Consider the following 26,646-nt stretch of genomic DNA (forward strand, 5'->3'; position numbering starts at 1 on the left):
GTGAACAAATTTATTTGCTTAAGTATGGCCTTCCTTGCTTGTGCTAGCCTGTATCTTATGTCCTCCTTACTTCTGCCAACATTAGTTATTTTACTACCCAAGTAACAATCTTCATCTACTTCCGTTAAGACTTCATTTCCTAATCTAATATTTCTGGCATCACCTGCCTTCATTTGACTGCTCTCCATTACTTTTGTTTCGTATTTATTTTCATCTTGTATTCCTTCCCTAAGACTCTGTCCATACCACTCAGAAATTTCTCCAGGTCTTCTGCAGTCTCAGATAAAATAACAATATCATTAACAAATCTCAGGGTTTTGATTTCCTCTCATTGTATTGTGATTCCCTTCCCAAATTCCTCTTTGCTTTCCTTTACTGCCTGTTCTATAAACAATGAAAAAGAGGGGGACAGACTGCAGCCTTGCCTCACTCCTTTATGGATTGTTGCTTCTTTTTCAAAGCCCTCGATTCTTATCACTACAGACTGATTTTTATATAGATTGTAGATATTTTTTGTCCTTGGTATTTGAACCCAATCACCTTCAGAATCTCAAATTGCTTGGTCCAATCAACATTATCAAATACCTTTTCTAGATCTAGGAATGCCATGTATGTCGGCTTGTCTTTCTTAATTCGGCCTTATAAGATCAGATGTAAAGTGAGGATTGCTTCATGTGTTCCTATATTTCTTCTGAAGCTAAATTGATCTTCTCCCAACTCAGTTTCAACTTATTTTTCCATTCTTCTGTAAATCATCATCATCATCATCATCATCATTTCCCCTTACCCAGCTCCTGCCAGGTTGGAGTAATTATGGCACTTCTCCATCTTCCTCTTTCCTTCCACCATTCCACTTCCACAATTTTGTCCCAGTCTAAACTTTGTCTTCTTATGCTACTCTTCAGATTCAATCCACCTTGTTCTAGGTCTTTCCCTTGCTCTCTTGCCCTCGCACTTTGCCTCCAGCATCTGCCTTGGAATTCTATTCTCCTCCATCCTCTTTACATGTCCAAACCAGCTTAGTTTATTCTTTTCAACTCTCTCATTTAGCTTTCCTATCCCAACTTCCTTCCTAACATCTTCATTTCTCACTCTGTCTTTCCTTGTCTTTCCTATAATACTTCTTAGAGATTTAGAAATTTAATCTCTACTCTCTTGCCTGCTAGTCTAAGTCCAAGTCTCAGCTGCATAAGTCAGTATGGGTACATAGTACCTTTTGTACATTATCTCTTTACCTTTGCTTGGTACTTCTTTGCTCCAAACAAGTTTTCTAACACTCTGGTAGAATGCATCACTCTGCTGTACCCTCCTGCTAATCTCCATGTCCAGCCTAGCATTTTGTATTAATTCACTTCCTAGGTATTTAAAGCTGTCCACAACTTCCAGACTCTGACTTCCAATTTTCACAGTGCCCTTTCCTTGCCTTTCCCCTCTTGACATCACCATAGTCTTGCTTTTCTCTGTACTGATTTTCATGCCATATTTCTCAATTTTTTCGTTCAGTACATCTAGTTGCTGTTGTTGTTGTTGTTGTTGTTATTGTAGTTCTTTGCTGTCCTTTCTGCAGATCACACCATCACTTCATATCTTCATCTCCATAGGCTTCCTTTGTTTCCTTTACAATTTTGTCCATGACCTTAGTAAACAAAAGAGGTGACAGCACATTCCCCTGACTTAGTCCAGTTTTATTCCTAAACCATTCTGTCTTTCCAACTGGGGTCAGTACTCTGCTAACACAGTTGTTGTACATTGCTTGCACCATTTCTAACATTTCTCTTCCGAGTCTCTTTTTAACCATGGTTTCCCAAACCTTCTCTCTGGATACAGTATCATATGCCTTTTCTATATCTATGAAAGTCATGACCAGATCCTTTCCATATTCCCAGTTCTCCATCAGCTATCTCATGCTAAAGATTGGGTCCAATGTAGATCTTCCACTCCTGAAGCCATATTGTTCCTCTTGTAACTCTCCTTCAATCTTTCTTCTCATTCTTCTTTCTAATATCCTTTCCAGTAATTTAACTACCTGCGATATAAGTGTGATTCCTCTATAGTTACCACAAACTTTCTTATCCCCTTTCTTAAACACTGGTATTATTATCCCTTTTTTCCAGTTTCCTGGTACACATTTGTGTTTCCACATAGTCAGTACAACCATTACATACCAACAGGTCCAGCAGCCTTTATCATTACAGGAGATTAATGATAAAGGCTGCTGGACCTGTTCGTATGTAATGGTTGTATTTCCACACTGATTTGATCCATCCCTGTTGGTTTTCCCATCTTCATCTTTTGTACTACTAACTCCATCTTCTGTAAATAATATGTGTTAAAATTTTGCAAGCATGAGATACTAAACTAATGTTGTGGTGATTTTCCCATTTGTCAGCACCGGCTTTTTTGGGAACAGGTATAACAAATTTCTGCCGAAAATCGGATAACAGCCACTGAATTTTATGGGTAAATGTTACGTTAGACGTGTATAGCAATATCTGCAGCAATATCTCTAGAATATGCAGTTTACTTGAAGACAATTGTGTAAGTAACACTGATGAATGATGGACTCAATCACTTCAACATAAAACATTCAAGAAGAAGCTAGTAAAGATATCCATCTATGAGCCTTGGTAGAGGAGAAAGTGAGAATGTGTTCGACAAACTGCAACTGCATAAGTCAGTGTTAACTTGGTACCCAAGAACAGGACAGAGACCAGAAGGGCCAGGAAATGATGTTCTCCATAGATTGCTTGATGAATCACATAGGTGATTGTATAAAGTTCTGAAAATATAGTGATAGACATACCATTATCAGAAAGAAAGCATGTATGATATGGAAACGTTCCAAATCTCTGTAACTGAAAAATCCAAAGCATTCCAATCTGATGGGGAGAAGGAAAGTGATACTGATGGAGCTTTAGTTTAAAGAAACAATGTATGTTCATATTTTTTGCCACTAGTGTACTCTTAAGAAAGAAAGAAAGAAAGAAAGAAAGAAAGAAAGATGAAGCTGGAAAAATTAAAACTGAGGACTATTGAAAGAGCAATTGACTTGGGATGTGTGTCCATTCTGAATGTCACTTTGTAGCTGTAAGTCCTACCCTCTCTTCACTCAGCAAGAATACTTAGAATTCTTTCTCCAGTCAATCTTATGTCTGAATGATTACCGGGTGTATGCGTAAGTTTTTGCCGGTTTTTGTGGTAAAGAAAACTCATAATTTTCAAGGGAAATTGATTTTTTGTTTATTCAAAATATTGGCCATCAGCTTCTACACACTTCACGCATCTCTCAGGTAAGTTATGAAAATCATGCCAGAAAAACTGCTTGTCTTTTGTGGCAAACCATTCGTCGAGCCATTTTTCTACTTCCTCGAAATTGCTGAAGTGCTGTTCTGCGAGTGTGTGCCCCATTGATGTGAAGAGGTGATAGATGGCACCAGGTTGGGGGAGTATAGCAGGTCCGGAAGGATGTCCCATCCAAGCAATTTCAAGGTGTCTTTCACTGGTTTTGCTGTGTGTGACGGCGCATTGTCATGTAACAAAATCACTTTGCCATGTCTTCTGGCCCATTACGGTCATCTTTCGATCAATGCATGATTTACATTAATCGTTTGTTGCCGACAGTGTTGAGTTTGAGTTGGGTCATCATCCAGTAATGCCTGCAAAAGCCCGTCTTCGTACTTTTATGGTCTACCAGAGCGTGCACTGTCTTTCACATTGAAATCACCACGTTTAAATTGTCAAAATCATGTCTCACATGTTCTAATCGATGGAGCATGTTCACCATAGGTTTCTATCAGCAAACGATGACTTTCTGCAGAGTTTTTATTTTGATTAAGTAAGAAAAGCAATGCGTACCACAAATGTTCTTTTTCAAGCACAAATGTCGACATGATCACTGAACGATACAACACAGATGCTAGTGTTTGGCGGACTCAGTTTGTGGGTGTTGGTTGGTTAATATCAGGCGAACAAACTGAGGTATGTGTCAAATTCATACGCTGCGTACTGTTCACTGGTGCCATCTCTTAGTGAAACCACAAAAGACTTATGCATACACCTGGTAATTTTAACATGGTAGAAAAATGTTTTTAATTTATCAATCCCATACAGTCAAATAACAATGCCATTTTCAAAATATCACAGTCAAGTATTTAATGTCTGTTGATGGTTCGATGATCTATGTTTCAAAGTTCTCTATTCCAGATTTACAACCAATGATGAATTATTATAAATTTCCTTTGTAAACCAATGATGAAAGAAATCAGCAAATAACCACTGTTTTTGATCTGTTTTTTTTTTCTTTTCAGATTTTAGATGATGTATTTATTGGTACATTAAGTAATTTTGTGGTTGATTTTTCTTGAAGTTGACTGGCATTACAGATCTGATTAAGTGATGTGGTTGAATGTTAGATTTCTAACAGTGAGAATGTGGAAAAAAATTCAATAAGTCAAGTAGTAATTAGAAAGTCATGAGAAGTCAAGGCCTAACAAGCTCCTACCTGAGCTATGGGGAGTTCTTCTGTAAAGACTAACATTCTTAACATCCATGAATCACAAAACAGCACAGTAGTACAATAAGTTGCTCTGGTGATAAAAGTCCACAAAACAAATGTTTAAAATTTAGATGGTATGCTCCCTACAACAAAATATTAGGTACACCATTGGGTACACAATCATTTGAAAGAGCTTTTACATTTACTTTCGTGATCTTCCCTAACTACTTACCGATTACACCATGACGAACTCATGTGACTGTGAGACTCTCCAATCTCAGCCGGTCTCATCTGGTAAAGGTCTACGATCTTGTCACATGGCTGAGGGCGAGTCCTGTTAATTGTCATCTTCTCATACTGTCTCTCAGTTGCCTTGCTGTTGTCAAAGCCAAAATCTGTGAGAGTGAGATCATCATCTTCTTCGTGTACCTCCTCTTCTTGTCCTCCCTCCTCTTCCTCATCCTCGCTGATTTCTTCATCACTAGACGAGATTATTGTATCTGTTTCTAAAACAAAATAATTAATTAATACAGGAAGTATTTTAAAAGGGGATATAGATGAAATCAGATGAATATCTACACTGAACAACGCATATTCCCTGAAACCAAATTTCACCTGGAAGTGGTTTTCAGTGATCATTTTCCACTGTCTAACTTTTCAATATAATTAGATATTACACATCTATCTTGATTTTACTCACCAACTATTAAAGATACGTTCACATAAATGCCCAAAGCTGATAAATCAAATCAAATTATCTTTATTTGCAAATGAGGTGTCTACCTCGGTGGCAAATGGTACACTAAAATACATTATTGTCAAGCACTGAATATTAAATTAACAAGAGAAGAAAATTTTCCTATAATACACTATTATACAATTTACGCTAACAATTTTTTCTATTAAACACACAGCTCATCCTTAATAAATTTATATTGTTTAAAAAATTCTACTTATAATATCTCCTGTACTATTTACAAATATAGTCAACTGATATACAGTATGTGGAATTACTTCAAATGATACTATACAACTGGTATAAGATTAAAATTTACATTGCATTTATGTACTTGTTTATTATTATTATTATTATTATTATTATTATTATTATTATTATTATTATTATTATTATTATTATTATTATTATTTACCCATTCTGGAACCTAAGTAGCATAACGACCTGCTGTGTCTTAACCAGAGCCCCTTTTGCCACCACTTTTCAGAGTTCCTGAAGGGCCTTCACAGCTACCGTAGCGGTCTCAGGGCCCTCAAAGTCCCCACTGTACTTCACCCCTACAGGCAGTCCCCTACTTGGGCTGTCCAAACTCCTTAGACCAGGGTATGGAATTAATTTATTCACGCACATTTTTTAAATTTTATTTACAATAACCTGCACTGGTCGAATGCCCTCTAACACTTCATTTATTTTCTCTATTGCTGTTTATTCTCTTCTTGAATATCTGTACAGATTTTGGAAAAGGATCAAACACTACCGCTGGTAAACTGTTCCACTCCTTCACACCCTTCCCAATGAATGAAAATTTACCCCAATCGCTTCTGCTAAAATTCCTTCTAATTTTATATTTGTGGTCAGTCCTGCCGATATAATTATTTTCCAACTGAAGCCTCTCACGGATATCTCCCCATGCTTCTTCTCCTGTATAGGCTCTATATAATCCTATAAGACTAGTTTTCTCCCTTCTCTCACTTAAAGTTTCCCACCCAAGTTCCTTTAACATTTCTGATACACTACTCTTTCTCCTGAAATCCCCTGTTACAAATCTTGCTGCTTTCCTCTGCACACTATCTATTTCTTTTATTAGGTATTCTTGGTGAGGATCCCAAACACTGTTTGCATATTCCAATAACGGACGAACCATACTCAAGTAACTTTTTTTCTTTTAACTCTTTGTTGCATCCTTTAAGTAGCCTCATTATGACATGTAACAATCTGTATGCTTTACCAACAATGTCATCAACATGACCCTTCCAGTGCAAATTACATTCAAATCTCACACCTAAGTATTTGCACTTGCCATCTTTTGGGATAACTACCTCATCCAAAGTATATTCAAATTCAGTTTTAAAGCTCCTGTTTGTAAAAGTTGTAACAGTTGATTTGCCTCCATTAACCTTCATATTATTTTCTTCAACCCATTGTTGGATACTTTCAAGGTCCCTTTGTAATTCTGAACAATCCTCAATGTTGTTTATTTCCCTATAAACAATTATGTCATCTGCATACAATCTTTTGATGTTATATTGTTCCCTAAATCATTTGCATATATTAAGAAAAGTAACGGACCGATTATACTACCCTGTGCAATTCCCTTCCAGACTTTCTCTTCCTGCAATATATTATTACCTACTTTGAATTTCTGAACCCTTGAATTTAGAAATGTTTTTATCCAACGTGTAACCCTTACGTCCAATTCTATCCCCTCCAATTTCTTTAATAATATTCCATGTTCCACTCTATCAAAGGCTTTGGAAAGATTTATGGCTATGCAATCTAACTGACCTCCTGAATCCAATTGATCTGATATGTCTTGCTGAAATCCCACCTGTTGTGCCTCACAAGAAAATTTCTTTCTAAATCCATACTGGCTCCTCATGAACCAATTTTTATCATCACATATCCCTCTGATGTACTTTGATATTAAACTCTCCAGTATTTTACAAACTATACTGGTGAGGCTGATTGGTCTGTAATTCTCTGGTTTCCTTTTATCACCCTTTCCTTTATAAATTGTTATTATTATAGATTCCTTCCATTCCTTTGGTATTACATTATTATTTATGACATAGTCAAAGAGAAATTTTAAATAAACTAATTCAAAGCTGATCTTCAGTTTTATGTTGAATCCGAACCATAACAATGTTATGTTTCACTTAATACTTTGAACACAATGCCCGTACGGGATATGGGTGCACTGCTATCCTGGTTGTGGACGGCGCCTGTATACCATACGAGTGCAATTTCCACGCATGCACATATCCCATCCCTTGCTTGGAGGCAGTAGTTTATCAAGTCTCGACTAGGAAGCAGCAGTTGTGTGGAAATACAAACTGAAATGATTAAAAAGGGTAGTTTCTTCTTGCCATGACCATGATGTACCGGGTGCTGAGCGTGTCAAATCTGTTGCGCTGTCAGCTGTGTTACTGTAGAAACATGTCCTCACACTGGCTTAATGACAGCGATACCTTTGATATTTTATTGGGAGTAGCAGGTTCGGAAATAGATGACAGTGATAAAGACTCTGCTTATGAAGTGATAGTTCAGGCAAGATTTTTATTTGTTATGTCACTTTCAAATGCAATTTTCTAGCTGCATTATTTCACTCCAAATACAAATGATAAAAATACTTCACCTCTCCAGAAATTTGGGCTTATTTTCTCGTTTAGACAAAGATACATAGGCTGATGATTCAGCTCTACCGTGAAAAGAAAGTAGATGGTGATGCAAGGAGTGTGAGGTTGAACTGTGCGTACCGCAATGTTTTCAGGACTATCATACCAAAACAAACTATTCCTAAATAGGTAAATTTTGTATTTCAAATGTAATTGTGTTTATTTGTGGCTTAAGTAGCCACATTTATTATCTGAGCAGGCTTATTGGTATTACTTGAATGTGAAAGTTTTTTTATGTTTTTCACAGGACTAGTATAATTAAATTACTTTAGATATGTACTTCCTGACTAACATCTTCATTTTGGTTGGCTGACACCTTCATATGATACAAAAATGAGGTATGTGCTATGTTTTTCTGTTTTGTAATAATGTATTCAAATTCATGAAAAAAGACCCAGTTCATTGCCAGGGTCCATTTTAAAACATGGTAGTGTTGAAAATGTTAAAAAAGAATTCTCCATGCTTTGGCCAGGATTTTAATCATAGCCACTCTGGTGATAAGCCAGTAATGATGTCATTTAAATATCATGCCCCTCAAGTACACTCAATCTTACAACTATACTGGAACAACCACTAATGCCCATAAAGCTATACTTTCCAAATTATTCTAATACAGAAATTTATTAATGCATACCCAACCTCCTCCTACACAATGCACAGGAACAAATATACAGTTAATACAACATTAGTTATAGACATGATTCCCCCACATCACAGCTGAAGAGGTCACCTCTGCGGACAAATACACGGAAACCCAAAAATCCTCAGGACCAGATTGACCTATCAGCAGACTTTTTGAAACTGTAGGAACTACAAGGAGCTGAAATTGACTGGTTGACTGGATTTCTCAATCCCATGTTAGTTTCTGCTCATATCTCCATCAGAGGATCACTGTCACAATCATCAAGAATAAAGGTGATCTGGCTGAATGCTCTAGTTATCACTGAATCAATCTTTTGTCACATAGATTAAAGATCTTTGAGAGAATTCTTCACCTACCACGTTAAAAGGTCAACTAAATATGAATGTCCACCTTCTCAACACTAATATGACATTTATTACAATTTCAATACACTTAACATGTTTCAAGAACCAACATTTTCTTCCTCAGCAGCTTAAACTACCATTACAAATCTCAGAACGTATTATAATAAACATTTCTTATAGTATTAGGGAGGTTATATCTTGTTTCAATTATCTCAATAAAAAAACAAATCTGAAATCATGTTAGCTAGTGTTCTTTTTGCCTTTGCTGGCAGGACCTAGTGTTTACAGTGCACTATGTCTTCTGGTATGGGCTAGAGTAATTTTGTTACTTTCATTGATCTATCTCTGGCTTTGACAATATGAAAGTGACTGAGGTATGAGCAATGCTAGTAATGCTATTCCTTCTGCAGCCAGTCCCTGCTATGAATGGTGTGAAAATGTTGCTCATAGGGTCGGTTGGTGTATGCATTTCAGTGGGCTTGGCAGACTGATCTGTAATAGCAACTTCTGGCCCGGTGAGGAAAGCAACGGGAAACTACCTCACTCCTCATTTCCCTAGAACGCCTCTTCAATGATGCCTAGGCCATCTATGACGGCTGATGGCGGAGCTGTTCAGGAGCCAACCAGCCTTAGGGCTGAATACCCAACATACGTAGTGTTCTTTGCTTCTTTCTTGGAAAATATTCATACAATAATTTTATTTATGAAAGCAAAATGCTAAAGACATCATATAAATTGAAAATGAGCTTTTAAGACATTCTCTGTTCTCAGATTAATAGGAATAAAAACGTGGTTTTTTATGTATTGCTGGTTTGTCAACGATTAGGTAAAGAAATGGTAAATGGATCTGCAGCTTTTAATGTCAATATGGATTAACTTACTATTGACCATTACGGTTAAGATTATCAATTAGAATTCTCCATCGATGCCTGCACGGTATCACTAAAATTAGCACCAACTAGTGTGGCTCCATCAAAGGTATGGATATTGTTGGGATATAGCAGCCTGAATGCTAATGGAGAAGCACCGGAAGGAAAAAAATAACCACTCCACATCGCTTTCCTTGACCTCGAGAAGGCCTTCGACTGTGTTCCGCATCAACTGATGTGGTATACACTTCATGATCAATGGTGAGCCTGAAGTGCTCATCAATTGGATCAGGATGCTATGAGTGACCACCAGCAGTCCAGTATGCTGTGCAGTTGGCATCTTGGAGAGTTTCCCTGTGAACAATATCACTTAGGACCTACAAAGGAGTGTTACTTGGACTCTCTGTAACACAAATGATACGAGGGTCGAGTCATGGCAACTATTTTTTTCCCCTCGTGAACAGGAGAATCTAAGATATGAATTTGGAAATATAGGGCATGTACTCATGCATAATGCCTGAAGGTTGGGATATGGTACCATATCTGAAGTACTTGTTTGATTATTGTTTGTATGAAGGAACTTTACCAAATGAATGGAGAGTTGCTATAGTAGCCCCCGTATATAAAGGAAAGGGTGATAGACATAAAGCTGAAAATTACAGGCCAGTCAGTTTGACAGGCATTGCACGTAAGCTTTGGGAAAGCATTCTTTCTGATTATATAAGACATGTTTGCAAAATTAATAACTGGTTTGAGAGAAGGCAGTTTGGTTTTAGGAAAGGTTATTCCACTGAAGCCCAACTTGTAGGATTCCAGCAAGATATAGCAGATATCCTGGATTCAGGAGGTCAATTGGACTGTATCGCTATTGACCTGTCTAAGGCATTTGATAGGGTAGATCATGGGAGACTACTGGCAAAAATGACAAAAGACTTGACTTGACAAAAGAGTGACCGAATGGGTGGCTCTGTTTCTAGAAAATAGAACTCAGAGAATTAGATTAGGTAAAGCTTTACCTGTCCCTGTAATAATTAAGAGGGGAATTCCTCAAGGCAGTATTATTGGACCTTTATGTTTTCTTATATATATCAATGATATGTGTAAAGAAGTGGAATTAGAGATAAGGCTTTTTGCAGATGATGTTATTCTGTACAGAGTAATAAATAAGTTACAAGATTATGAGCAACTGCAAAATGACCTCGATAATATTGTGGGATGGACAGTAGGCAATGGTATGATGATAAACGGGGATAAAAGTCAGGTTGTGAGTTTCAAAAATAGGAAAAGTCCTCTCAGTTTTAATTACTGCGTTGATGGGGTGAAAGTTCCCTTCGGGAATCATTGGAAATACCTAGGTATTAATATAAGGAAAGATCTTCATTGAGGTAATCACATAAATATGATTGTAAATAAAGGGTGCAGATCTCTGCACATGGTTATGCGAGTATTTAGGGGTTGTAGTAAGGATGTAAAGGAGAGAGCATATTTGTCTCTGGTGAGACCCCAACCCCTGTCTAGAAAGCCAAGACTAACGGCCGAGAGGATTCGTTGTGCTGACCACACAACAGCTCGTAATCTGCAGGCCTTCGGGCTGAGCAGCGGTCGCTTGGTAGGCCAAGGCCCTTCAAGGGCTGTAGTGCCATAGGGTTTGGTTTGGTTTGGAGACCCCAACTAGAGTATGGTTCCAGTGTATGGGACCCTCACCAGGATTACTTGATTCAGGAACTGGAAAAAATCCAAAGAAACGCAACTCAATTTGTTCTGGGCGATTTCTGACAAAAGAGTAGCGTTACAAAAATGTTGCAAAGTTTAGGCTGGGAAGACTTGGGAGAAAGGAGATGAGCTACTCGACTAAGTGGTATGTAAATACAAAGTATGTTACAAGTGTTATTATTTTTTATATCCACCTATTCAATACAAAGAGATCTTTTTAGAAATTAAATATTATTATAACTATTATAATTATTGAACTTTTGACATGCAGCTTGATACTGCAATTTTAGCCAAGGACATTCTAACAATTTGTATGTTTGGACAGACACCTACATTTTCACCATACAGGTTTGAGTTTGAGACTGATGATGCCCTTAATATGGGCGAAACATGTCCCTTAACATTTTATAATAATATTTAATTTCTAAAAAGATCTCTTTGTATTGAATAGGTGGATATAAAAAATAATAACACTTGTAACATACTTTGTATTTACGTACATTTCAATACGGACCTAACATGAGAATTATAACGTGTAAGTGGTATGTTCCGAGCTGTCGGTGGAGAGATGGCGTGGAATGACATCAGTAGACGAATAAGTTTGGATGGTTTCTTTAAAAGTAGGAAAGATCACAATATGAAGATAAAGTTAGAATTCAAGAGGACAAATTGGGGCAAATATTCGTTTATAGGAAGGGGAGTTAGGGATTGGAATAACTTACTAAGGGAGATATTCAATAAATTTCCAATTTCTTTGCAATCATTTAAGAAAAGACTAGGAAAACAACAGATAAGGAATCTGCCACCTGGGCGACTGCCCTAAATGCAGGTCAGTAGTGATTGATTGAAGACAAATTCTGACTGCAGGAGATTCTCGTAGGAAAGCGACAGAACCCAGGCCATTGGTAAACATTGTTTTATAATGGCATAGACAGCAAATACACAAGACTACATACAAAGGACAGGTCTCCACTGGTTACAGACCTTCAAAATAATCACCCAAGGTTTCCATTGTGTGTTGCCAGCGGTGGGGCAGGCACTGAATACCATTCGCTGCATGTGTATCGCTAACGTGTGACACCTCTCTCCGAGATGCTGTTAGGATGTCCTCTTTGTTAGCAAACCATTGTCCATGTAAGGGCTTCTTGACTTTGGGGATTAGATCATAGTCACATGGGCTGAGATCAGGCGAATAAGGCGGATGTGGAAGAACGTCCCATCCCCATCGTTGTAAGCGACGCTGAATGATGGCTGCTGTGTGAGCTGTCGCATTATCGAGTTGGAGTATGGCGTTGTCCAAAAGATCTGGACGCCACTGTTCTATAGGGCATGGCATGTGCACCTAATGCTTCCCGCAGCTCTGGCATTGGCGTGCATTTCTGCAGTGGAGAACTGCTATTTTAATATACGATCGTTGCTCCTGCTTGTTGACTTACATTTTGTGACGCTCTCACTCACACACTGAACCTGGGGGTATGCTTAGACCCACACTGTTGTTTATGTACACCATCTAGTGGCATCATATGCAAGTACATACCGTACGTTTCCAAATGCATATCTTAGATTTTCCGTGTTGTCTCCAGTTCGCGAGAAAAAAAATAGTTGCCATGACTAATGACTCAACCTCGTAACACTCTCAAATATAATCGTTTTTCAGCTATGAGTGAACATCATAAAGCATCCAGCCATGAATACACTTCAATAGATAAAGACCTGAAGATCTTGCATTATGAGCAAAAAGGCACCTTGCTCAACGTTCTCGAGAGCATCCACATCGATTTAGATCAGTATATTGTTTGCCGGTGCAAATCAAAACAGAACTCCAACACAAAGAAGACAGAATACCTGGAAAGTTGCCCAAAGATTGGCACCATCCAAATCGATGCAAGAAAAGCTGGGTAAGACTGAAGGCTTCAGGTACCTTGGGTCTTAACTACACAAAGACAGCAGTGATGAGGTGCAAGCGAGGATAAATGCAACCTGGTGTGGTGCAGAGAAGTCACGGGTGTACTCTGTGACACAAGAATGCCTCACCACCTTAAAACAAAGATATACCACACAGTAGTACACTCAGTTGCAACATGGGCTGGTTCAACCATCTGCTGGTAAAGCAGATATTATTACAAGATATTAGAATCATTCCGTATTGACGGTTTTCACTTTACAATGGTGAAAAATGAGAGTATCCTCCTATTCAATACATCATATATTCCGTCATTAGACGGAGCAAACAAATTCAAACATGTTTCGGCTTGCTTGAGCCATCTTCAGTGAAAAAATTAGGGGGGTTGGAATAATTTACATAATATAAGTTGAAAAAATGCTAAAAAACATTATGAAATAGCAAATGAAAAACAAACAAAAGAGAGCCTCGACGGAAACAAAATTAGCACAAATATACAATATTTACATCAATATGCAGAGCAAAAAATCCACACACTGTCAACAATAACAATAGCAACATCAACAACAAATATTTGAACTCTGGAGTTTACAGATTAAAGTGCCAATCCTGTAATTCCAGCTACAGAGGTCAAACAGGCAGCAATTTTATCATAAGATACGCCGAACATCGTAACACTCTCAAATATAATCGTTTTTCAGCTATGAGTGAACATCATAAAGCATCCAGCCATGAATACACTTCAGTAGATAAAGACCTGAAGATCTTGCATTATGAGCAAAAAGGCACCTTGCTCAACGTTCTCGAGAGCATCCACATCGATTTAGATCAGTTTATGAACCCCACTCACAATTCAAATGAAGTCAGCGAGGAAAAGAACATTCTACTTGAAACATTCATTCCATACATTTGTCAGAATTTCCATAACACAAACAAACCCCACCTCCATCTCCCCCACTCACCACCCCTCCCTTCCTCAAACCAGCCCTGCACCTCCCCTTCCCCCTCCGCTCCTTCCATCCTAGCAAACACAGCCTAACCAACAATAGACTCGATCACGCGAACAGGACCATTACTTTGAGAAGGCCAGGCCATTAGAGAGGACAACCACCTATTGCACACCATAAGTTTAAGATTTCTTCACAACCATTCCACACTTTTTACTTATCAACCCATGTTTCTCATACAACCTCATTTTTTTTCCATTACAGATTAGAACTTCATTGATGGGTTCCACTAGATTACTTACAGTTTACTATTTAAACATACGAATTTCATTTTGTCCGTATTGAACTGAGAAAGGATGTTAGGAAAAACTTAAAACGGTCCACCTTTTCAATACAAAATGTTATATTTATTTATAACATGTATTTGCACTTGGAACTAGTTTCGACGCTGTGTTTGCGTCATCATCAGCCAAAATGTGGGAAATAGGCAAGATGTAGGCGTTTATATTACACAAGGCGTTACATTAAACAATACACATCTTATAAGGAGATAAAAACAGGGACGAATATAGAAACAAATGAATCATTGAGAAAACAAAAGTTATACATATTAAAAATAACCTTAACCACATATCTTGCAGTGCGAAAGTGTTCTTCTTGAATGATTCCTGAATAAAAAAAATTAAAAAAACACGCGCACACATTTCTGGAGAGCCAGCAGGCAGGACAAAGTAAAGTGAAACCTTCAGAGTTCTTCTGAGAAGAGTTCCTCATTTTTTCTATGTTCCGACTAACTAATGAAGTCTCCCTTGAGTTCCTGATAAACATACATAACAGGAAATTCTCCTTCACTCTCAACAATAGCTCTAAAGACCAATGGTAAAATTTTTATTTTAAATATTGTGCAGAGACGTGAAAGCATGATTTTGAACATGATATAACTCCTTCATATAACCCAGTTTTTTAATACAAGGTGTTGCATTAAATAATACACATCTTACGAGGAGATGAAAACAGGGACGAATGTAGAAACACATGCATCGTTGAGAAGGCAAGTTATACATATTAAAAATAAGCTTAACCACATAACTTGCAGTGCGAAAATATTTGCCTTGAATGATTCCTGAATACAAAACGCGCGCGCGCACACACTTCTAAAGAGCCAGCAGGCAGGGAAAAGTAAGGTGAAACCTTAAGAGTTCTTCTGAGAAGAGATCATGATTCTTTCTATGATCTGACTAACTAATGAAGTCTCCCTTGAGTTCCTGATAAACATACACAACAGGAAATTAAACAATACATATCTTACAAGGAGATGAAAACAGGGAAAGTTATACATATTAAAAATAACCTTAACCACACATCTTGTAGTGCGAAAATATTCGTCTTAAATGATTCATGAATACAAAACACACGCGCATACATTTCTGAAGAGCCAGCAGGCAGGAAAAAGTAATGTGAAACCATAAGAGTTCTTCTGAGAAGAGTTCATCATTTTTTATGTTCCGACTAACTAATGAAGTCTCCCTTGAGTTCTTGATAAACATGCACAACAGGAAATCCTCCTTCACTTTCAACAATAGCTATAAAGACCACGGTAAATTTCATTTTTAAATATTGTGCAGAGACGTGAAAGGATGATCTTGAATATAATATAACTCCTTCATTTAACCCAATTTTTTACACAAGGTGTTACATTAAACAATACACATCTTACGAGGAGATAAAAGCAGGGACGAATGTAGAAACAAATGCATCGTTGAGAAAGCCAAAATTATACATATTAAAAATAAGTTTAACCACACAACTTGCAGTGCGAAAATATTTGCCTTGAATGATTCCTGAATACAAGACGCACGCGCACATATTTCTAAAGAGCCAGCAGGTAGGAAAAAGTAAGGTGAAACCTTAAGAGTTCTTCTGAGAAGAGTTCATCATTCTTTCTATGTTCCGACTAATTAATGAAGTCTCCCTTGAGTTCCTGATAAACATACACAACAGGAAATTCTCCTTAACTCTCAACAATAGCTATAAAAGACCAACGGTAAATTGTATTTTAAATACTGTGCAGAGATGTGGAAGCATGATCTTGAACATGATATAACTTCTTCATTTAACCACCTTTGAAAGTTTCTCTCTATATTACATAGCTTCATTAACACACCATTCTGTAGATGCACAATATAATCTTGTAATCTTCACAGGTCCGGTATTCAGCTCGACAAGAATATAAAATAGGTATTAAGGAATCTTTGTTGAGAGTGTGGAGGTTGACTGTGCCAGTATTTGTGGTCTATTGTTGCAGCGTTACGTGTAGGGTGGGGGCAGGTTTCTATGATGTTTATTGCGGGACATGAGGCGGTAAAGCTATGGCGCGAGATGAACAGGAACAGAGCGTGTTGGATAGTTTAGGTCTGGGCAGCGGCCGTTGTTGGATTAGGAGGGGAGAGGGACGGAGCGGTAGGGGAGGAGGAGTGGAAGGGGGGGAAGTATGGAGTGTGATGAGGTGAAAGTGTGTGGCGTGATAAAGTATTATGCATAATCTGAAAGACAGATCTGTTTTTCGGGATATTCATGTTTTTGAAAAATTCAATGAGAAAGTCGAATAGGATCTTTGGTTTCTCTGAGATATCATTTAAGTTTAGGTTGGGATTGAAATATTGGTCTAAATGAATATAGAGGTTTTCAGTGACGTCTAGGAAAGAACCTTTGTTTAGAATATCTAATACCTCAAGATCTTGATTTATTTCAGTAAAGTTGTGCTTAAATTCTTTTATATGTAGGCCGACCGCAGAAAAACGGTTGTGTTTTATGGCATTGACATGTTCTGCATATCTGATTTTAAAGCTGCGTCCTGTTTGCCCTAGGTAAGAACTTTTGCAGTCTTGGCAAGAAAACCTATATACACCTGATTTAGAAAAAGGACTACTTTTATTTATTGATGAAGAGTTGTGTAGGATCTCTGTGCTTCTGTTGTTAGTGTGTGCGCGTGTGTTTCTTTTTTTATATTCAGGAATCATTCAAGAAAAACACTTTCGCACTGCAAGATATGTGGTTAAGGTTATTTTTAATATGTATAACTTTTGTTTTCTCAACGATTCATTTGTTTCTATATTCGTCCCTGTTTTTATCTCCTTATAAGATGTGTATTGTTTAATGTAACGCCTTGTGTAATATAAATGCCTACATCTTGCCTATTTCCCACATTTTGGCTGATGATGACCCAAACACAGCGTCGAAACTAGTTCCAAGTGCAAATACATGTTATAAATAAATATAACATTTTGTATTGAAAAGGTGGACCGTTTTAAGTTTTTTCTAACATCCTTTCTCAGTTCAATACAGACAAAATGAAATTCCTATGTTTAAATGAAGCAGCCAACCAGGCAAAGTCGTTAGCCTATCATTACTTGGGCTTAAAAATCAAAATTGGGAAAATAGGCAAGGATATAGCATTTATCAAACAGTGCATTACACAGAATTTAACCCCTAATTTTCTAAAAAGCGTCACGAAACAACGTTTTGTTCCTCCCCATCAACAAGATGTTCAGGTTAGGACAAACAAACTTTGGTTAGAAAATGAACTAAAATTTCTCTATAAGAAAAAGTCGTTTTTAAATCATCGCTTATATGAAACTCACTTAGAGGCAGCCACCTTACTCTCAAATGCTCAGTGGAATCTTTTTCAAGACGAAGTCCAAATCAAGTTGTTCAATATTTTGTCCAAAAAACAGATAACACTAGAGAAAAAACTTGTAGCACTTAAAAATAAGGAAAAACACAGCAACTCCCCTCCAAAACCTAACAGCAAACCTAACCTCGCTAATGACACTCTACAACAATTCCACCCACCAGTAATTAATCTTTCCACCACCAACTTAGATGAGGACGATATAAGAATTCTTTCGAAAGGTCCAAAGCACAACTGGCCCTGTTTCAACTCGGCCCTTACAGCCTCCAAACTCGTAGTTGAATCAGAAGTTGCTATCAGCAAAATGCCATATGAACTACAAGACGAACTCAGAATGGATGTAAAAAAACAATTAAACAAAAGTTTTTTCTCAAAAAATCACACTGCGACCCCTATCACCAAAATCAACAAAGACTCCCTTACTGAAAGAAAACAAATTCTCAATCTTAAAAAGAAAGTCAAAGACAACCACCTCATCATTACAAAGGCCGACAAAGGCAACACAACAGTCATTATGGATAAAACAGATTACATTCAAAAAACCAAAACTTTCTTAGATAATGACTCCTTTTCAATAGTCAAGAAGGACCCAACACAATCAATTCAAAGGCAATTGAAACAAATTCTAAAGAGCACATCTTTTCTCCTCACTGAACAAGAAAAACAAAAGTTAATTACTATGAACCCAGGCCTACCAACAGCTAAAGTACTACCCAAAATCCACAAAACCGGTGTCCCTATTCGACCCATAATAAACTACAGACCAAGCCCCTTATATAAATTATCTCAATTTATCCAACAATTTCTTAATAAACATTATAAATTCTCATCAAATAAATCCATCAGGAACACTGTAGAATTAGTGAACAAACTAAACAGTTTCAAGCTTCAACCATATCATTCAATGCACTCCTTTGATATAGTCAACATGTATCCCAGTATAAACACCAACTCATTATTCCCGATCATCGAAAAGAACTTACTTGCTAACAATCAACTAAGTAAACTAGAAGTTCAAGACTTTATGACCATATTAAGATTACTAATTAACAATAACTACTTCACATTCGATAAGATCATTTACAAACAAGATGGTTTGGCTATGGGTTCACCAGCCTCAGAAATTTTAGCAGAGATCTACCTTGATTTCCTAGAACACACCGCCATTGACAATAACATCAAATTTGCTAATATCCAATTCTGGGCTAGGTACGTAGATGACACATTTATAATCCTAGATGAACGCTCCATAGACGCGCCATCCACCCTCAAAAACCTTAATAATATTGATCATGACATTAAATTTACCTTAGAATCAGAGACAAACAACTCCATCAACTTCCTAGACCTAACAATCAACAGGCACCCCTCTTCGTTCACATATAGCATCTATAGAAAGCCCACTCAAACGGCCACTACTATAAGAAATGACTCACTACACCCCCAAACACACAAAGCGGCTACATATAATAGCTTAGTAGACCGAGCATTCAAAATTCCGATGTCAAGAAAAAACTTAAAAAAGAATTGAACACCATTCGCTCTATAGCAAAATTCAAGAATAATCAATAAATTCAGACACCGCCCGAAAACCACCCTAATAAAAGACAATACTAGCACTGCCACGTTTTCCACATTTACCTTCAATAAAGAAATTTACAACGTCACTAACGTTTTTAAAAAACACAACATTAAAATAGCCTTTCGTACTAACAACAGAAGCACAGAGATCCTACACAAAGTAGTCCTTTTTCTAAATCAGGTGTATATAGGTTTTCTTGCCAAGACTGCAAAAGTTCTTACCTAGGGCAAACAGGACGCAGCTTTAAAATCAGATATGCAGAACATGTCAATGCCATAAAACACAACCGTTTTTCTGCGGTCGGCCTACATATAAAAGAATTTAAGCACAACTTTACTGAAATAAATCAAGATCTTGAGGTATTAGATATTCTAAACAAAGGTTCTTTCCTAGACGTCACTGAAAACCTCTATATTCATTTAGACCAATATTTCAATCCCAACCTAAACTTAAATGATATCTCAGAGAAACCAAAGATCCTATTCGACTTTCTCATTGAATTTTTCAAAAACATGAATATCCCGAAAAACAGATCTGTCTTTCAGATTATGCATAATACTTTGTCACGCCACACACTTTCACCTCATCACACTCCATACTTCCCCCCCTTCCACTCCTCCTCCCCTACCGCTCCGTCCCTCTCCCCTCCTAATCCAACAACGGCCGCTGCCCAGACCTAAACTATCCAACACGCTCTGTTCCTGTTCATCTCGCGCCATAGCTTTACCGCCTCATGTCCCGCAATAAACATCATAGAAACCTGCCCCCACCCTACACGTAACGCTGCAACAATAGACCACAAATACTGGCACAGTCAACCTCCACACTCTCAACAAAGATTCCTTAATACCTATTTTATATTCTTGTCGAGCTGAATACCGGACCTGTGAAGATTACAAGATTATATTGTGCATCTACAGAATGGTGTGTTAATGAAGCTATGTAATATAGAGAGAAACTTTCAAAGGTGGTTAAATGAAGAAGTTATATCATGTTCAAGATCATGCTTCCACATCTCTGCACAGTATTTAAAATACAATTTACCGTTGGTCTTTTATAGCTATTGTTGAGAGTTAAGGAGAATTTCCTGTTGTGTATGTTTATCAGGAACTCAAGGGAGACTTCATTAATTAGTCGGAACATAGAAAGAATGATGAACTCTTCTCAGAAGAACTCTTAAGGTTTCACCTTACTTTTTCCTACCTGCTGGCTCTTTAGAAATATGTGCGCGTGCGTCTTGTATTCAGGAATCATTCAAGGCAAATATTTTCGCACTGCAAGTTGTGTGGTTAAACTTATTTTTAATATGTATAATTTTGGCTTTCTCAACGATGCATTTGTTTCTACATTCGTCCCTGCTTTTATCTCCTCGTAAGATGTGTATTGTTTAATGTAACACCTTGTGTAAAAAATTGGGTTAAATGAAGGAGTTATATTATATTCAAGATCATGCTTTCACGTCTCTGCACAAATGTAAAAATGAAATTTACTGTGGTCTTTATAGCTATTGTTGAAAGTGAAGGAGGATTTCCTCTTGTGCATGTTTATCAAGAACTCAAGGGAGACTTCATTAGTTAGTCGGAACATAAAAAATGATGAACTCTTCTCAGAAGAACTCTTAAGGTTTCACATTACGTTTTCCTGCCTGCTGGCTCTTCAGAAATGTATGCGCGTGTATTTTGTATTCATGAATCATTCAAGACGAATATTTTTGCACTACAAGATGAGTGGTTAAGGTTATTTTTAATATGTATAACTTTCCCTGTTTTCATCTCCTTGTAAGATATGTATTGTTTAATTTCCTGTTGTGTATGTTTATCAGGAACTCAAGGGAGACTTCATTAGTTAGTCAGATCATAGAAAGAATCATGATCTCTTCTCAGAAGAACTCTTAAGGTTTCACCTTACTTTTCCCTGCCTGCTGGCTCTTTAGAAGTGTGTGCGCGCGCGCGTTTTGTATTCAGGAATCATTCAAGGCAAATATTTTCGCACTGCAAGTTATGTGGTTAAGCTTATTTTTAATATGTATAACTTGCCTTCTCAACAATGCATGTGTTTCTACATTCGTCCCTGTTTTCATCTCCTCGTAAGATGTGTATTATTTAATGCAACACCTTGTATTAAAAAACTGGGTTATATGAAGGAGTTATATCATGTTCAAAATCATGCTTTCACGTCTCTGCACAATATTTAAAATAAAAATTTTACCGTTGGTCTTTAGAGCTATTGTTGAGAGTGAAGGAGAATTTCCTGTTATGTATGTTTATCAGGAACTCAAGGGAGACTTCATTAGTTAGTCGGAACATAGAAAAAATGAGGAACTCTTCTCAGAAGAACTCTTAAGGCTTCACTTTACTTTGTCCTGCCTGCTGGCTCTCCAGAAATGTGTGCGCGTGTTTTTTTAATTTTTTTTATTCAGGAATCATTCAAGAAGAACACTTTCGCACTGCAAGATATGTGGTTAAGGTTATTTTTAATATGTATAACTTTTGTTTTCTCAACGATTCATTTGTTTCTATATTCGTCCCTGTTTTTATCTCCTTATAAGATGTGTATTGTTTAATGTAACGCCTTGTGTAATATAAACGCCTACATCTTGCCTATTTCCCACATTTTGGCTGATGATGACGCAAACACAGCGTCGAAACTAGTTCCAAGTGCAAATACATGTTATAAATAAATATAACATTTTGTATTGAATAGGTGGACCGTTTTAAGTTTTTCCTAACATCCTTACAGTTTACTATGCATCTGTCTTCTACCTAACACAGCTTCTCAATTTTTATACGCGGCCCTTCCGACCCCTTTATAACAAGGCAAGACACCAGCCAATATTATGAAACAATAATGAAGAAAGGGACTGCTAGATTGAGAAGATATCGAGAATGCTGCTATTTCTAAAGCCTTAAATTTCATTGGTGTTTTTTCTCCTTGTCACAGGCTTTTCGCCTGCAGGTTATATCAGGCTCGGTTTCTCAAAAATGTTTGCTCCCGCTCTCCTCCTGACCAATTTGATGCGATGGGTTTCTACTAGGATGATTTTGACAGCAATTTCAAACTGTTTTGTCATTTTTACTAAACCAATAATTTGTAAACTATGAGGTCCACCTCCTCACCATGTGCTACTATTATTCATTTTCATCTGCATCATTTGTTTTCTCATTCCCTTGTTTCTTAGGTTAACGCAGTTTTTAGTTTCAATTATTATTTTAAATTAACACCTGTTTCACTGAATTTTCTCGCAATAAGTTGTTTTTTGCTCTGCATATTGATGTAAATATTGTATATTTGTGCTAATTTTGTTTCTGTCTAGGCTCTCTTTTGTTTCTTTTTTCATTTGCTCTTTCATTATGTTTTTTTAGCATTTTTTCAACTTATATTATGTAAATTATTCCAACCCCCCTAATTTTTTCACTGAAGATGGCTCAAGCGAGCCGAAACATGTTTGAATTTGTTTGCTCCGTCTAATGATGGAATATATGATGTATTGAATAGGAGGATACTCTCATTTTTCGCCATTGTAAAGGTAAAGCAGATGGCAGCTACGCGCGAGGTAGGCAAACTACCCGAGGGTGTAAATCAGCTGGTACTTTGGCTTGCGTGCCACCAACTCCGCATAAGTGCTAGGTGGGGGTGAAGCTGATTCCTGCCCATGGTGCCCCTGCTAAGGTAGTTGGAATTAAATTTCCATTACTGAACTAAACATCAGAACTTGGTGGTCAGACTGTCTCTCGAGATCTCCTGACCAATGATACACAAACAAATGACAGCTCACAGAAGCCCTTTTCAGAGCCAATCAACCAAACCCTTGGGTCCTGTATTAAGAGTCCTTCAAATTAATATAGAAGGCATGAGTAAATCTAAGACCAACTATTTGTCCAAACTGTCATTAGAAAATAACATTGATTTAATCTGTGTTCAAGAAACTCATATCTCTGATGAGTCACAAATGCACTCAAGAGGAAAGATTCATGGTTACAGATTATTGGGAGTTACTTATCATCAATCATACGGTTCTGCGACCTATGTTTGCAACTCCATCATGGATGCTCATCTAGTCTCTACACACCATGAGAACAACATTTCTAACATTGTGACTCAGGTTAACAGCTTGACAGTTGTGAACACTTATAAACCTCCAGGTATCCCATGGCCTGATACTGTTCTTCCAAACTTTGCACATCCTGCTGTCTATGTGGGTAACTTTAACAGCTATCACACCCAATGAGGATACAGATCAAATGACCTTTGTGGAGAAAAACTTACTGAATGGTCAGATTTGTCCAATATTCAGCTCATCTTCAACTCAAAGGAAAAAGGCTCCTTTAAATCAGCAAGGTGGAAAACATAAACCAATCCTGACTTATGTTTTGTGTCTACTGATCACCAGGAATACAGTTTATCTGCTGTTCGTAGAGTGCTCACAAACTTCCCACACAGTCAGCACTGTCCTGTTCTTTTGGAAATAGGCACTCAGATCCCCATTATTAGATCGTCTCCTCTTCCACGGTGGAATTTTGTCAAAGCTAACTAGGACAGTTTCTCTGCTGATTTTGATAGCAGCATAAGATAGATTCCTCCTGTTGTCAACAACTACTGTAGATTTGTTAAAGCAATACATGCCACTGCACAAAGACACCTTCCTAGAGGGGTCAGAAAGGAGTACATACCCGGATGGAATGAAACATGTGAAAAACTCTACAGTGATTTTCAAGAGAATGGAGAAACGGATGTTGCTGATGAACTCATGAGCAACTTTGATGAAGCCAGACAGAACAAGTGGACAGAAACTATGGAGACTATGGATTTCAAACATTCTGGCAGGAAGGCTTGGAGCCTCTTAAAGAAGTTGGAGAGATCACCTCACATTCCACAGCCCAAATCTGCTGTATCACCCGATCAAGTTGTCAAACGGATTGCCGGATTGTCTAAAGAGAAACCCAAGAAAGAACTCAATCGGTTAATAAGAAAAGAACTAACCTTCATGAAATGACATAATATTGGTTCATCAAATATTTCTGCCCCTTTCACCGAAGAAGAGCTCCTGTCTGCTCTGAAGACAACAAAAAAACCACAAAGCACCTGGTTTTGATGGCATTCACCCTGAATTCCTCAAGCATTGTGGGAAGAACACAAGGAAATGGTTGTTACGGTCTTTCTCAAATATTCTGATTACAGGCAAACTTCCTCCAGAGTTCAAATGAACCAAGATTCTGGCTATTCTGAAACCAGGTAAACCTTCTGATTGTCCTGAAAGTTATCATCCAATTGATCTAATGAGTGTTTGTTACAAACTACCGGAACGGCTCATCTACAATAGAATAAGCCCTCTAATTTTACGATCGCTCCCAGCGGAACAAGCTGGTTTTAGACATAACCGTAGTTGTGAAGACCAAGTTCTTGCGTTAACAACCCACATTAAAGCAGGTTTTGAAATACGACTAAAGAGTGGTGCAGTGTTCATAGACCTTACAGCCGCTTATGATACGGTTTGGAGAGAGGGAGTTGTGTATAAGTTTTTTAAACTTGTTGGATCCAGAGTAATGTCACAACTCATGAACAACATGCTGTCAGATAGATTGATCCAGGTAGTTATGGATAACAAACATAGTAAAGTTAAAAAGCTCAACAATGGTCTCCCTCAAGGATCTGTGCTCTCTCCATTGCTGTTTAATATGTACATTGCCGATATACCCCACACTACATCACGCCAATTTGCTTACGCGGATGACCTAGCAATAGTTACTCAGCAATCCAATGTGAATGAGATAGAAGCAATTCTGAACAGAGACCTTGACATTTTGAGCGAGTACTTTGATAAGTGGTGTTTGATACCTAGCACCAGCAAAACGGAAAACTGTCTCTTTCACCTTAATAACAGGCAGGTAAAAATTACGTTGAATGTTTCCCTCGACAACTCTCCCCTACCACACAATCCTAACCCCAAGTACCTTGGAGTAACTCTTGATCGGACACTATCCTTCAGGAAACATTTAATGAATAACGGCGCTAAACTGAAGACCAGGAACAATATCATTCAGAAACTTGGAGGTTCTACATGGGGAGCATCAGCATCCACTCTTAGGTTGTCAGCACTGGGACTGGTATACTCTACAGCCGAGTATTATTCTTCTGTTTGGCTCAATAGACCTTATGTTAAGAATATTGATGTTGTTTTGAATCAGACGATGCGCATTGTCAGCAGCGCAGTCAGATCTATTCCTCTTTTCTGGTTGCCAGTCTTGAGTCACATAACACCTCCAAGGATACGCAGACAAAACAACCTAATTCGCGAGTTCAGGAAGATAACAATGAACCCAAGTCTTACCATTCATGAAGACATGGTTGTTAGGTATGGACATCTGAAATCAAGATCTCCGCCCATTCAAGGGAACTCATCAATAGGAACTTTAACGGTTCTGATGAATGACAATTGGAGTGGACCAACACAGCTCCAGATGAATGGCAGACCCTCTTTAGTCTTCAACACCCACCACCTGGTTTTAATCTCCCCAGAAGAACTCAACAGAGTCTGTACCAATCATGGAGGGTGTGGGTCATTGTTGCATATGTGGGGTATGCGCTCCTCCCCTGAGTGCGACTGTGGTGAGAAGAAACAGACCATCCGTCATATTGTCACTGAATGTCCTAGGAGGTCATACTCCGGTCAGCTGAAGGAGTTTGTGTGTGTTTCTGACGGGGTTGTACAATGGTTGGACAGCTTAGATTTGAGTTTATGAACTGTTTTTGAGATTGGTTGATTGTTTAAGGTGTTATATTGTTTGTTATTTTTTGAATATTTGTATGTAGAGTTATGTACTAGCCATAAGCTAAATAAAATAAATAAATAAGTGCTAGGTAGCTATCCGGAGGTTGACTCCGATATATGGGATTGGTTACACCAATTTTCACTTTCGACTGAGGTGCTTTCTATCATTAGAGGTATGAAGCTAATTTTGATTGTCTTAGTTTTCTGTGCTTGCATCTGCTGATCATCATCAACAAGCCTAATAAGGGGAGTCTTTGGAGTTATGGACAATGATTTATG

The 26,646-nt window shown here is 37.7% G+C and overlaps 1 protein-coding gene across 1 annotated transcript in view; it reads right to left on the minus strand.

The window, feature by feature from the left end:
• Positions 1-26,646, minus strand: part of stj (straightjacket) — a 303,422-nt gene that overhangs the window by 23,072 nt on the left and 253,704 nt on the right. The window contains exon 27 of the mRNA XM_068227342.1: positions 4,728-5,001. Within this exon, the coding sequence (XP_068083443.1) occupies positions 4,728-5,001 (274 nt within the window). The remainder of the gene's footprint in view (positions 1-4,727; positions 5,002-26,646) is intronic.

The sequence above is a fragment of the Anabrus simplex genome, chromosome 4 (assembly GCF_040414725.1).
Source record: "Anabrus simplex isolate iqAnaSimp1 chromosome 4, ASM4041472v1, whole genome shotgun sequence".
Lineage (NCBI taxonomy): Eukaryota > Metazoa > Arthropoda > Insecta > Orthoptera > Tettigoniidae > Anabrus > Anabrus simplex.